General features: G+C 38.3%; 1 protein-coding gene across 2 annotated transcripts in view; it reads left to right on the plus strand.

The window, feature by feature from the left end:
* The first annotated feature begins 396 nt into the window (after positions 1-396).
* LOC126183417 (ubiquitin-protein ligase E3C) overlaps positions 397-14,993 on the plus strand; it is a 216,554-nt gene continuing 201,957 nt past the window's right edge. Inside the window, exons 1-3 of one of the 2 annotated variants that reach the window (XM_049925370.1) lie at positions 397-855; positions 941-1,084; positions 1,184-1,393. In XM_049925370.1, coding sequence (XP_049781327.1) covers positions 965-1,084; positions 1,184-1,393 — 330 coding nt within the window. In that variant the 5' untranslated portion in view covers positions 397-855; positions 941-964. The remainder of the gene's footprint in view (positions 856-940; positions 1,085-1,183; positions 1,394-14,993) is intronic. The other variant, XM_049925378.1, reaches the window with a different exon arrangement.

Raw genomic sequence — 14,993 nt, forward strand, 5'->3', positions numbered from 1 at the left:
GATCGTATGCTGTCACTGGTCGGGAGACACCGTGTAGAGTCGTTTGGCCGCTCAGTGTAAATCTTCCTATTTGACGCTATTTCGGTGACTTGTGCGTCGATGAAGATGAAAATGAAATGATAATGACAACACAAATACTCGGACTTTGATCGAAGAAAATCTCTATCCCGTCCGGGAACTGAAGCCGGAAACTTACAATCTGCAAGCAATGCTTCAACTAATAATGTATTTGCGGGTGTAGACCGCTTTCCTCCTATACATATCCTCTGACAACGATATTGAAAACTGTCAAGTTGCTAGAGACAGCGACCAGAGATCACAGAATCACCAATGTTATCACATTAACTTTCCAATGATTGAAAACTGGGGAAATGACAATCGCTAGTTTATGTCAATAACATCTTTGCTTGTAGTGTCAGTGCTGTGTGACTCTAGTCGGGAAATAGGATGTGGTTTGGTGTGTTTTTACAGTTAGTAAACGATTTACTGAAGGATTGTTGTGCACAGTGAAAGTAAAAGGAATAGGAACGTTTGGCATCGTTATTCTTCGTCTGCTGCCAACGTCACGTAATTAAATTTTTACAGTGTGAGTAATCCAAAAAGTTACATTGTCACGTAAGACTGCTATACGGATGATTGGCGCGACCATCAGCTGTACATAAAGGTTCGACAGCGTTACTGAGAACTGTTGTGGATCAGTATCCAGTTCACTCTCACTGTGACAAACTAGTACTTGCTGTGTTATCATTTTGATGTGAAGTTCCAGAAGTTGTAGCTCAGTGTCGCAGGTCCAACAAAAGATAACGTCTAAATAATTGTCTTGTTTAGTCACGTTTATATACATGTGGAAGAGATGTTAGTGGTGTTTTATATTTCATGCTGTATTACACTGTCATTGTACAGATATATATCACTCTTTACCTTCTTTTAAATTCTACAGATCTTTAGTACCAGCAGTTAAATAATGTATAGTTTTGAAGGCGAATTTCGACGAAGACCACAACAGAATCTCTCCGGTGCCAGCAGGAAACATGAGAGAAATGAACTGCTGCAGAAAGCGCAGATTGAACGAAGTAAACGAGAGGTAGAGAGTAAGCCTGTACTACATAAAAGAGTAGTAATGTAATGGTATACTTAATTTTATTTCGATATCTTCCAATGTTTTTTTTTTTTTTTTGTTCAGGAGCTAAGACGCCGGCAGAATAGTGCAATAATGATCCAAGCATCTGTACGGAGTTACTTGACCAGACTGAGACACAAGAAACTGCAGCGTGACGAATTTGATAAGATGTTGGAAGCTTATAAAGCTAAAATAACGCCAGAAAAAACATTAGCATTACTTCTTCAGAAATTATTGTTTTTTTATAATGAAGCTGTGGATGTACAAAGACTGGTAAGTGATAAGCAGGCTGTTGACTGCTTTGTTTCTTTGGTAGGTATAAAGCACAGTTCCATTCAAAAGTCACATTTTGTTTGCACCTTCAGTTGCTCTTTTAAATGTTGATTGATGATAAATAGTATAAGTATATATGATAACTTAGAGGATATCTGTAGCTGTCAATAAATGTTCTTTGTGTGTGGAAGATGGTGTGAGGGAAAGTAGTTTCTTTCACTTTATCATCATACTAAACAAGGAAAAACATTCTACATCAGTTGTTGATAGACATGTAGCACTGCTTTCTCGTAATGAATTGCATCTAAATTGTAGCCCACATGCTATACACAATGATTTGGTAATTCAACGAAAAATTACTGATGTATCTTAGAGATGTTGTGTATTGGTATTAAGAAACTGAAACAAAGTGCAAGTCCCATAACAGTGTACAAACAAGATTATAGTGCTGTCTTAGGTAAGTAATTTAAATGTACAAAATGGGCATGTCAGTGCTACAAGTACCTAGTTCTTGGATTCGGAAGTGTGATTACTGTCGCTGACAGTTTGACAATGTGTCTTGTCAATAATAGTGACTCCGTGCTACATAGGAAAGGAATGCCATTCTTTTTATAAGTCTGTCAGTATGGCAAGGCTTTCAAGAGGAGGAGAATAATGCTTAAAAACAGTAGTAGCATACCTCGCAAAAGAATCTCATGCACTCTGTGTTATTTATGTTTCAGGATTAAGTTGGCCAGACCGCTCTGTTAATTGTCATCTGCTAAATATATTTTTGTACAGGTTGAGTAGGAAATTTCTTTTCATTCTCTGAAATGAAGTAGGCCTAATTGCGCATTTCATCATACGGATGCCCATAAGCTTTAAAGCCATAAGTGCCTGTAAAACACCACAATCACTGTTTACTTTGCGAAGATATGGAGGTGTTGCAGTATATATCTAGATACTGCTTTTTTCTGATTTTATTAATAATGTGCCCCAGTTTCAAGTTACACTACCCCCTCGTCCCCCATCCCCACTCAGTCACACTGGCCCACCTTTTCAATATGGTGCGAACATAAACATTATACTTCACCACTGGTCAATTTGTTACCACAACCAGATTTTCCTCACAACCAAATTGTCACCTTCGAACCTAACTCAGGCATTGGGTTGTGCTACAGATCACTCTTGTCACCACAACCTAGATTAAGCAGCAGGGGATGATCCAATACCACCCTTAGCCAACTCCTCACTCAACCAAATCATACTTATAGGTATTTTGAAAGGTATGTCAATACTTGCTGATCTTGCATTGGTCAGATGAATTGATGTGTGTGATACTACTTTGCTAAATCACAGAAATACTATCATCTTTCAACCTAGCAGAGACTTTGGTTTACTCTATCAATCATTGTCACAACGTTGAAGCTTTCATATTCACATTCATGCCTTTGCCAACTCACAGACCAACCTTTTAACTTTCTACCTAACCTAGATGTTAGGTGACTCTATAGATCAGTGTGTTACCAAAACCTGCATTTCACAAACAAATTAGATCCAAAAGAAATATAATATGTGCATTGTTCTCTTTCTATTTACACACACATGGCATCACACACCATGTTGTCATTATGCCACAGGACAAAGCAGACATCCTGTATCGGTGGGTTTAGTTGCATCCTTGATCGGCAGTGGAGTGTACGTGTTGACATGACCACAGAAAATGCATACTCCTGAGGCAAGTGGTACAAATGTGGCTATCTGTCTTGCACACACGACCATATTGAAGCCTTATGTACACAGTACTTGAATAAATCAGTCTCCTGATCATTGACCTTGATTTGATTGTTGTTGCTGGTGTCTTCATTCTGATGTATTATAGCAGATACTCATTACATGTACACCTCATAGCTCTTCACCTCTCGCTGACCTTCATGGATGCCAGACCTGCGGTTGGAAATTCACAGTCTGTGGATGAATGTTTAATCATATGGACACCAGTATCGGAATTTCATTTCCCTGGTAGCCACTCTCTTCTTGGTCTGAATAGGCCTTGGAAGGCCCAGTAGTACCGACTGATAAACGAGTCATCCTCTGTCAATATGCATCACTGAATGCAGATATCATCTTTCAACCTAGCAGAGACTTTGGTTTACTCTATCAATCGTTGTCACAACATCGAAACTTTCATATTCATATTTGTGCCTTTGCCAACTCGCAGACCAACCTTTTAGCTTTCAGCCTAACCTAGATGAGTGGCCACTCTAACAGTTCTTTTATTTAATGGTGCCTTCATATCATTCAACCAAGTCAGCTGCTGTAACACACGTGCTCTCTCCCTCCTCCCCCCCACTTTCCCTCTCCCTCTCTCTCTCTCTCTCTCTCTCTCTCTCTCTCTCTCTCTAAGAACAGATGCGCCAGACAGCCAATCAGCCACCTTTTAGCTTTCAGCCTAACCTAGATGAGTGGCCTCTCTAACAGTTCTTTTATTTAATGGTGCCTTCATATCATTCAACCAAGTCAGCTGCTGTAACACACGTGCTCTCTCCCTCCTCCCCCCCACTTTCCCTCTCCCTCTCCCTCTCCCTCTCCCTCTCCCTCTCTCTAAGAACAGATGCGCCAGACAGCCAATCAGCCAATGATGATGAATATAAGTATAATATTAAAAGCATGACAAAACACAATAAAGAAATTGATGTTGAGGACTTCACTAAAACTCAATATAATTGTCAAATATCATTACAGCATACAGAAATTGTAATGAATGAAATATGCTATTGAAGACTTTGGTTAATCTGTCAAGTTCATTTGAACTCATGGATACCATTACATCAAGTGCATAAACTGTCTGAAAAGAAAAGAATTATACTGACAAATAATGTACAGAACGACTTTTAAGGTTAATTGCCAAAAACTAAATATCAACAAAAGACGGGATTTTATTGTTGAAACTGTGCAGATTCAATGGGAGAAGTTGAGGCTGGGGGAGAAAAAAACAACAGTAATAAGGAACTTTTGGGTAAGAGCACGATGATAAGAAATAAATGAGCCTTTCTACTTACAGTCAACTTTTATTGTAATCTATTTATTTATATATCAAATTGTCATTTTGGATCCTACATATTGACAACTGTAAAAATGGATGTATTTTTCCTCTTAAGAGAGACCCAACAAGAGCGAGAGGACAGAAGTGTGAACTGTGTAGCCTACTCTTACTTGCACAGATGAATAAGAGTATGCATTCAGTTGGGCAAGAGTTTGCACATGAGATTTTTCAGCAGTAGTCACAGTGACGGCTTACATCTTTGTAACACAGTCAGTCATCATCACAGTATTCTTTATATTTACAACATTGTGTTGAGTCTTCACCAAAACTGAATCTACATATGTTTTTTTTTTTTTACTGAATCAGTTCTCAGACATGCTATGAGTAATTTATTTTTGGCACAATGAGATTTTTCTGTTCTGAAAAGTCCTGTTTTCGCTTCTCCCTTCTCTTTGGTTTTCCTTCTCCTAATCCTGATTTTTCTGTTTGAGAGCATTCTTCATCCCTGATCAGGACAGGATTTCCAATTTTTGGGCTTCTACTTCCTTCTGTTAACTGACGGCAATTTTGGCAGAGTTCAGGTGTCAGAAAAGTGCATATATACTTGTAACCTTGTGGCAATGGCTGCTAGCACTCCCATAGAGGCGGAATAATCCATAGAGGTGAAGTATCCTGTAGAGATACAATACTCGGAAATGGCTGACTTACTGGGCTGCAAAAGGCTAGTATGGCAGTCATATTCAACACACCTTTCATGTACTGTGTGAATGGTCTGACCAATGTAGGCTTTGCCACACTAGCATGGTACTCTGTAGACTCGACTTCTGCAGTGTTTCCCTAGGATTAAGCCTAATTTCAATTAAACATTGCTGACATATGGGAGAAATGCCCAGAACTTTAACAGCTCCTCTTGCTCTTGCGAGTGGTCATGTTTCTTCTTTCATAGAGCTGTGCTGATCTCACGTGGAGAATATCAGTAATCTTTGGGCACAAATTGTAGGTGTTCAATTTTCTTAGAAAGGCCGTCTCTGTCAGCAATCCCAGAAATTCGTGGAATACTCATTAAGCCGGGAAAACTTCAAGAATCACATTCAGTATATCTTTGGGAAGGAGATATCACCCAACCAAATGGTGGACAATTTATGTAATAAATGTGTGACATTGTTGAGTTCTTTGTGGTTTTTACTAAAGTGTCAGGAAAATGGCATTATCTTGAAGTTTGCCTAAGTGATAACGTTCTTTTATCATGATTGGCACTGCAAAGTGCATCACAAGTAAGGGAAGCCTAGCACTCATGACACAAAGGATTCATTTTATTCAGTGTGAATTGACACCACTTCAGAACTGCTTTTTTATCTGCACATGGAGATTGCATCCAGTCTCCCACCCCTGTCCTGAGAATAGGTTAATGATGTGACCTGAACAAAGTTGGACTTGGTCCAGAAGGAGTCTGCTTCAAGATAATTCTAGAAGTTAGCCAGCCTTTCACTACAAGATGCCATTTGACACTTCATGGTCAATTTCATGGGTAAGGTTGTGGAGGTTGTTGATGCTGTCAGTGCTCTGGAAAGGTTTGAACTTTGTGCCCACTTTAAAATGTTGCCTTGAACTGGATTTATTAGTGTTATTGAAGAAGTTGTTAGACCTCTTCTGAGTGATGTGGAAGAAGTAAGGAATGAAACATGTTGCCTGCTTATGAGAGTTCTGCATTACAAGAACAATGTTTCCTCTACTGAAAGGACCACACTACACAAGCTTTGAAAAGATCCGCATGTTATTGTTCTTGCAGTGCATAAGAGAAATGACACTGTGCAGTTTCCACATGAGATCTATGGCCAGAAGATTTACAGCTTGTTTACTGAACCGACGTACTGGAAGATTGATAAATACCCCAACGGTAGAGTGGAAAGAAAAAGTCAACATTGTTGAATTCTTCTTCTCTTCTGTGAGAAGTTTCAAAAAGCGTAAGACCTCACAGCTCTATTCGACCAGGCTTATATGGTCTCTCAGAATTCACAAAGAAGGGATGTCATTATATGCTGTTACGAATAATATCGGTGCTCCAACATATGACTTAGCGAGACATCGTCCTTTGTTACTGAAACCTGTCACGGGAAAATGCTTACATTTTACTCACATCTCTAATGACTTCATTAATGTACTGAATTTGCCATGACTCAGTGTATCAAACTCATTAGTAAGTTTAGATGTTGTTTCACTCCTCACTATTAGTCCTTCTCATGGATTTATTCTCTCTCATTGGAAATAGGTTCAAAGCCAGTATAGCAGCACTGTTATGTTGTGTCGTTTATCAACCTACTTTTTATTCTACAGTGTATATTTTGAGCAATTGACAGTGTTGCCATGAGTGTCTCCTCCCTTCTGGTAACAAATGTTTTTATGGAAGGTTTTGAGGGGGGCCACTCAATTAGAGAGAACTTAAACGAAAGGTTTTGGTGATATGTAAATGATACTGTTGTAGTGCTCCTCCCCCCCCCTCCCCTTTTTTTTCACTGTTTCTGCAATGTCTGAATTCAGTCCAAAAGAATATCGAATTCAAGCTGGAAGTGGAGAAGTGTGGTTGTCTGCTGCTCCTGGATGTCTTGGTCAGTTGGAAAGGGAATGAGTCATTGGGACATTCTGTTTCCATAAGCTCACAAACATGGATCTGTGTTTGCATGTATCTAGCTGATGCCACCCTTCACAAACTGTGGGCTTATGTAGAACATTGGTGCTCCAGGCACATGCCATGTCTGACAGAGATGGCCTTGCTAAGGAGCTGGAACCACCTATAGTCTGGGTTCAGATACAGTAGATGTTCTCCACACCTCTTCAATTTGGCCCATTTATCCAAAACTCAGTAACTGGGTCTGTTGTTGGGACCAAGTTCGCAAATATAGCCAAGGACTCGTGCCACTGCCATTACAAAATGGTTCAAATGGCTCTGAGCACTATGGGACTTAACATCCGTGGTCATCAGTCCCCTAGAACGTAGAACTACTTAAACCTAACTAACCTAAGGACATCACACACATCCATGCCCGAGGCAGGATTAGAACCTGCGACTGTAGCAGTCGCGCGGTTCCGGACTGAGCACCTAGAACCATGAGACCACCGCGGCCGGCACTGCCATTACATACAGGACTGTTGGGCTTGATGATTGTTATTTACCGGTAAATTAACTGACCAGTTAGCAATGAGTATTATTCCATTTATTTGTGTATATAAAAGTTACTGTGTATACGCACAGATCTAAGTATGTAATGTACTTATGTAGGTGTATTGTGTGTGTGTGTGTGTGTGTGTGTGTGTGTGTGTGTGTGTGTGTGTGTGTGTGTGTGTAACACATGTGTATATTAATAAAAGATTTTTGAAGACTGCTGTAAATTTATTAAACAGAAATACAATCATTTTGTTTTGGTTGGATGCATTTTGTCTTTTACCATCTTAAGTGTGCACTCTAGCACCAGGTATCACTCTTCCTCTTACAGAGAAAATTTGTAATTCTATACACTGCAACACTTAACTTTCATCTTATACTTTCCAGTCTCAAAAAATACAGCTGTGTTAGGTGCCATTTGATCCCAGTCAGTGCTACGACAGTAATGTCATGCACTCAAACTTTGTGCGAAGTCATGCCTAGCTTTAATGTCCTGCATGTACAAGAGGGAATAAGTTGATGAGCAGGAAGTGACCGCTACACCACCGTTCTCAGACTTGTCGTGCTAGTGGATCTGCAGTGGGACGGAAGGAAGGAAAGAAGCTAGTGTAGCACTGATGATGTAACGGTGGTGCTGTGAGTCTAATACAGGCAGCCCTCAATGTTGCTCTCATGCCCACTCCATTTCTGATCTCTACCGGCCACCTCCAAAAACTGGTGCTGTTTTCTCAGTTTGTTCTGTAAAGGATAATTTGGGATAGCAGAAGTCGGGAGTCTGCAGAACTCTATGCCTATGTGGAAACCCCACATTGGTCACACATGCACAGTATGTGACTGGTGCATTGAACACACAATTACCACACTTGCCATTTGCAGCCCGTAAGTCAGTCATAGCATTGTATCCCCACAGGATATTCTATGGACTATTCTGCTGCAGAAATCTTGCCCTAACAAGATCCTTCTGGGATTATATCTTTAAGGAATATGTAAAAATAAAGTTTGGCAATATATCTTATTAATCAGTTGGAAGTTTTCAACTGTATTAAGGCATGGGACTTGAGAATTTATTTAGAGTCTTCAAAAAGAAACCATTTTACACCAAATGACTTGATTTTTCTAGTTCCCCTTCCACATCCAGACTTCTGACATTTCACACTGTAGTCTGTATAATGTTACCCTTTCATTGATTATTCAGTTTTTTCCTCATGCTGATCTTCCCCCTGGCAGTAACATCAAGAATATCCATATTTGTAACTAATCCAGAATCTTTGCCAATGAAAAGATCATCATGACATTTTTTCAACTAAAAGATACATGTTCACTGAGGAGCTAAATGAGATGAAATAAAATTGAAGACAGTATTATAGACAGAGAAGAGGAAGTAAATGAAGATGAGATGAAAAGTATTTTACTGCTTGTCCATTACAGATGTTTAAGAAGCCGTGACTGTATATTCAATATAAATACAGAAAACTGCAAGTCATTTTTTTAAATGTCATTTATTTCACAAACTGTTTTTAGAACCATATCATGCTCTTCTTCAGATGGTGAACTGGAGGCTACACAACTATTTTACAGTGCAATGTTGAGTGCTGGCACTGTGACAAGATGGAACTAGCTTTAGTGTATCACTATGAGTATCGTTTATACATTGACTTGAATCAGAAAATGAATTCCTTACTTACTGTGATTGTGGATCCAAATTGCCATATAAAAATACTCATGGTGATACATTAAAGCAAATTCCATATTGTCGCAGAGACCACACCCAGCATTATGCTATGAAATAGTTGTGTAACCTCCTGTGCACCTCATGAAGATGAGCCTGAAAAGGTTCAAGAATTGGTTTATGGAATAAACAGCATTTTAAAAAAGTGCTGAGTGCAGTTTTCTGTATTTATATTGAAATTGACAGAGCTCTGAAATACCTAAGTCGATACGTGTATCCTGGATTAGATGACATTCCCTCAGGATTGTAGCAACAGCCAATGCTAAACTGTTTCAACATTTATGCAAGACATATCAGACAGACAAAATATCCTCCGACTTCAAGAATAATGTAATAATTTCTTTGCAATGAAATAGTAAAAACTGAACAGTACATAAATAACAATGGAGTTGACAGGAAAACCTTTAGCACAAAATAAGAATAGCATGCCTACATAACAGTTTCTATTGATAAACAAAACTATTGAAATAAGATAAAATTAGTACTAGGCAAGGCTGCATCAAGAGGTATGAAACATGGAGAGTAATACACAACCAATTAAAAAAGAAGAGACAGTTGTCAATGTAAATACAGAATACACGAGGAACTTAAGCCATATCAATACAATAAACAGAAATTAATAAATGCAGGAAAATTGAGGTGTTTGAGGGAACCTACAGTTTGAGAGTGTGGTGGTACTGCATTTTAACATTACCATTATAATCAAAGCAGAGGCTGTATACCAGTTTACATTAAATAAATGAGCAAAGTAAAATATGAACAGTATTTGATGAGACAACTACAAGGGGAGTTAAACATGGACAGTAATACAAGTTAAAAGCAAACCCTTAACTATTGAAACTACAGCATATGTGGAATACAAAGACAAGTGCAACAAATAAAACAACTTAATGACTACAGGAAAATGGGAATATGTAGGAAGAGAGAGTGTGGGAAGTAATGAACAACAAAGATGATTATATGAAGTTTAGGAGAGGGGAAGTGTTGAGTTGTGTCTGGTCATTTAGGATGAGATCTGGACTGTGAGCAAGATGTTTGTTAATTTCCAGGGCTTCCAGCAGGTTGAGTTTATGGCCTTTGTTTGCTAAGTGAAGTACATGGGACACTGGCTGGTAGTTGTGACCCTCACTCAGTACATGCTCAGCAAATGTAGAGTCTGAATTCTGCAACCTCCAGCTGCGTTCATGTTCAGCCAGCCTAGTTGATATGTCTCTGCCTGACTGACCAATGTAAAATTTGTCACAATCAGAACAGGTGATTTTGTATACCCCACTGTTGGCTAATAACTGGATCTTATCTTTGCTATTAAAAACACACTGGGCTGTAGTGTTCCTGACATAGTAGGAAACCCTATACTTGCAGGATTTCAGTGCTTTGGCTATAGTCTGTGATACCTGACCTAGAAATGGTATAGTACACCATTTCTTGCAGACAGTGGATGGGGAAGCAGGTGGGGCATAGAGGAGGGGTATAATTTTCCGTTTTTGTTTCCTGTGCAAGATGTGGTCAATAAGAACTGGATTGTAGCCATTGGCTGAGGCAATAAATTTTATTGTATCTAACTCTGCTTTAAAATCATCTCTGGACATGGGGATGGATATGAGACAGTGTACCATTGAGTGGAAAGCTGCATGTTTGTGAGCTATGGGGTGTTGTGAGCAAGAAGGTATTACTGTGTCTGTAGTTGTTGGTTTTGATTATAATGGTAATGTTAAAATGCAGTACCACCACACTCTCAAACTGTAGGTTCCCTCAAACACCTCAATTTTCCTGCATTTATTAATTTCTGTTTATTGTATTGATATGGCTTAAGTTCCTCGTGTATTCTGTATTTACATTGACAACTGTCTCTTCTTTTTTAATTGGTTGTGTATTACTCTCCATGTTTCATACCTCTTGATGCAGCCTTGCCTAGTACTAATTTTATCTTATTTCAATAGTTTTGTTTATCAATAGAAACTGTTATGTAGGCATGCTATTCTTATTTTGTGCTAAAGGTTTTCCTGTCAACTCCATTGTTATTTATGTACTGTTCAGTTTTTACTATTTCATTGCAAAGATGTTACTCACTGTATGTTTCAACTTCACTCTAGATGTGTTACTTCTCTTCCAATGTTGTCTGCTAACATTTAACTTCTTTGGTGATAATACTCAGTAAATGCCTGAAGATGGCCTTGTAAGCCGAAAACCGGTTAGCAATAAAAATAATATTGTGGAACAAAAGCAAACTGGTGCTTTTCATTTATTATTATAATGTTGTTCTACCAAGAACCGACGGAATATTCTGTTAATATGATGTAATAATTTCTGTTCCAAAGAAGGCTGCTGCAAACAGGTGTGAATGTTACCAAAGCATGAGTCCAAAATACTGCACAGTAAGCTTTTAATAATGCTAATGGGAACGAATGCAGTGAAATTTTGAAGGTAGTAGAGGTAAAATACAGGGAGCAGAGGTTACCTACAACTTATACACAAATCAGACTGCAGTTAGAAGATTCAATGGACACAGAAGTGAAGCAGTAGTGAAGGGAGTCAGACATGGTTTAACCTCTCTCTGATGATGTTCTGTTAGTACACTGAGCAAGCAGGAAAGGAAACCAAGGACATATTTGTGAAGAGAATTAAAGTTCAGAGAGAAGAAATAAAAAATTTTAATGTTTGCAAATTACACTGCAATTCTCTCAGTGACAGCAAAAGACTTGAGTGGAATCAACGGCATCTTGAAAAGATGTTATATGTTAAATATCAACATAAGAAAAATAAAGGTAATGAAATATAGTCAAATTAAATCAGGTGATCTTTACAGAATTCGATTGGGAAATAAGATACTAAAGGTAGTAGATGAGTTATGCTCCTGGGGCAGAAAAATAATTTCCAAAGGTCAAAACAGAGAGGACATAAAAAGCAGATTGGTAATTTTGAGAAAAGCATTTCTGACAAAGAGATATTCATTAAGATTAAATTTAAATGTGAGTATTTGTAATTTATTATGATTTCCTTGTCATTGGAATTATATTACAATCAAATCACATTTGTTATAATGTTACAATGTATGCACAAAATCTTTCAAATGTTCAAATTAAATTATGTAAATCTAACATCAGAGATGCAGGCAATAGTTTGGAAATGAATGCAAGTGTTCAAAACTAGTCACCACTGAAAACAATTATATGCAACTGTGGCAAAAACCTTAGTAAATTATAAATAAACTGAGTCACTACTCTTTATACCAATGGAATGTTGGAATTGCTTAAATTTAGGTGTCTGGATATCTTTTCAAAAGATATTTGTCTGGAATCTATCCTTGTATGGAAGTGAAATACGGATGATAAATGTTAACTAGTGGGGTCAGTGAAGTGAAATGGAAAGGAGATAAGGATTTCTGTCAGATGAGTAATTTCAACAGCAGCAAATAATGATACAACTGGAGTAGGAATTGTCATGAATAGGAAGACAGGGCAGAGTGTTACTGTGGTCAGTTCAGTGATAAGATTATTCTCACCAAGTTGAAAGCAAATTGACACCAATAATAGTAGTTAAAATATGCATGCTGATGTCACAAGCAGAAGATGAAGATATACAGAAAATATATGAGGATATTGAATATGAAATTCAGTTTGAGAATGTGGTGAAAATCAGATAATTATGGATGACTAGAATGCTGCTCTAGGGGAAGGAATGGAAGAAAGGGTTGCAGGAGAACACAGGTTCACTAATAGGAATGAGAGAGAGAAAGACTAATATTGAGTTCTGCAGTAAATTTCAGCTATTAATAGCAAATACGCTGTTCCAAAATCATAAATAAGCAGGTATACTTGGGAAAAGCTTAGAGGCATGAGAAAATACCAGCCAGATAACGTCGTGTCCAGAAAGAGATTCCAAAATCAGATATTGGAATGTAAAGTGTACCCACAAGCGGATGAAACCTTGGAGCAGAATTTAGCAATGATGAAGAGCAGACTGAAGTTCAGGAGAATCTTCTGAGAGAACCCATGTGGGAAGACATGGGGTGTGAAGTATTGAGGAAAGATGAAGTGCTTTTGATGTTCTCTAATGTTGCAGATGTTGTAATAATGAATTTCTTTGTAGGCAGGTCAGTTGAAGAGGAATGGACATCTCTGAAAAGATCAGTCACGGCTGTTGGATGGACAAATATAGATACAATAATAGTAACTGTGAAGATATCCTTGGCAACAGAAGTAATACAAGATGAGTCAAAAAGGACTTTACAACTTTGGAATACATAGAAATTTAGTGGGATAGCTTAACAGAATCTGTAGATGTCATTTTGTAGCAAATTACCTCAAGTTTGAGTCACGTAGTGCATCAGTATCCTACTCTGCCAGCAGGAGTGCCAGCATAGTGCGCAGTTAAAATGGCTAATTTCACTGTGCAGTGCATGCTTGCTGTGTGTTTTGGTTTTTTCATGAAACAAATTCTGCAACAACTGCACAGCATAAATTTTGACCAAATACACCAGAGAACCTCCAAGCAGACCTACAATTTACTCTTAGCACAAGAAGTTTGTTGAGATGGGTTGTTCCCTGTGACATGATAAATCACCAAGTCGCCTGTATGTTGATGATTATGTAAAACAGGTTAGGGAGAGCTTTGCCCATATTCCACAAAAATCAATGCAATGTGCATCTCATGAGACTGGCATTCCATAGGACTGGCATTTCACATAAGACTGTTTGGTGAGTACTGCAGAGATGTTTACACTTCAAAACCACACAGATGCACAGTGACACAGCATATTAGTGATGTAGATAACGTTGCTTGAGGGTAATTCTCTGTGGAAATATTGTTTCAGTAGAGGATGATGAGACATACGTGAATACAGTAATCTTCAGTCATGAGTCAACATTTCATATCACTGGACCTACAGCTGCAAAATACTGGGCGGCAAATATCCACATGCAACCTAGAACACGTTTCTGACAGCCCCATAGTTAAAGCATGCTATTTCTTCTTCACGGAAAACTCTCACTGGTATTTTGTATCTGAATGTGCTTGAAATTGTTTTCCACAGATTGGTTTAGAAGAAAGAGTTGGAATGGTTCACTACCAGCAAGACAGTGCACCACTTTATTTCCTCGCGGAAGCTCAAGGTTTCCTTGATGACTGCTTCCCAGGTTGGTGGATTGGCCATGAAGGTCCAAATGCATGTCCACCCCACTGTCCAGGCTTGACACCACTGGCTTTCTTTCTATGGGGTTTCATTAATGGCCGTGTGTATTTTCCTCCCATACCAAACAATTTAGCTGACCTGAAAAATCAAATCTACACAGCTGTTGCACAAGTTACGCCCGATTTGTTGCAACAGGTGTGGGAAGAAATTGATTACCAGTGAGATGTTTGCTGCTTCACAAATAACAGTCACATCAAACCAAAATGACACCTTTATGTAAAACTTAAGATTGTTTGCTACAAGTGCAACATCTGCCAAATGTGTAAGTTATCTCAATAAATTTCTATATCATTCCAAAGTTGTAAAGTCCTTTTTACATAATCCTGTACTTCCAATTGAACGATGAAAATGAAAGAACAAAAATGTTCATAAAAAGACAGGAATACAACCATATGAAATAGGAATTGCAGTGAAACAGAAGCTAATAAATGCAAGGAAATATTTTTCAAGTGGACTGATTCAGAATATAGAAAAGACAAAACAGCCTTCAACGTT

This window comes from Schistocerca cancellata, chromosome 1 (genome assembly GCF_023864275.1).
Source record: "Schistocerca cancellata isolate TAMUIC-IGC-003103 chromosome 1, iqSchCanc2.1, whole genome shotgun sequence".
Lineage (NCBI taxonomy): Eukaryota > Metazoa > Arthropoda > Insecta > Orthoptera > Acrididae > Schistocerca > Schistocerca cancellata.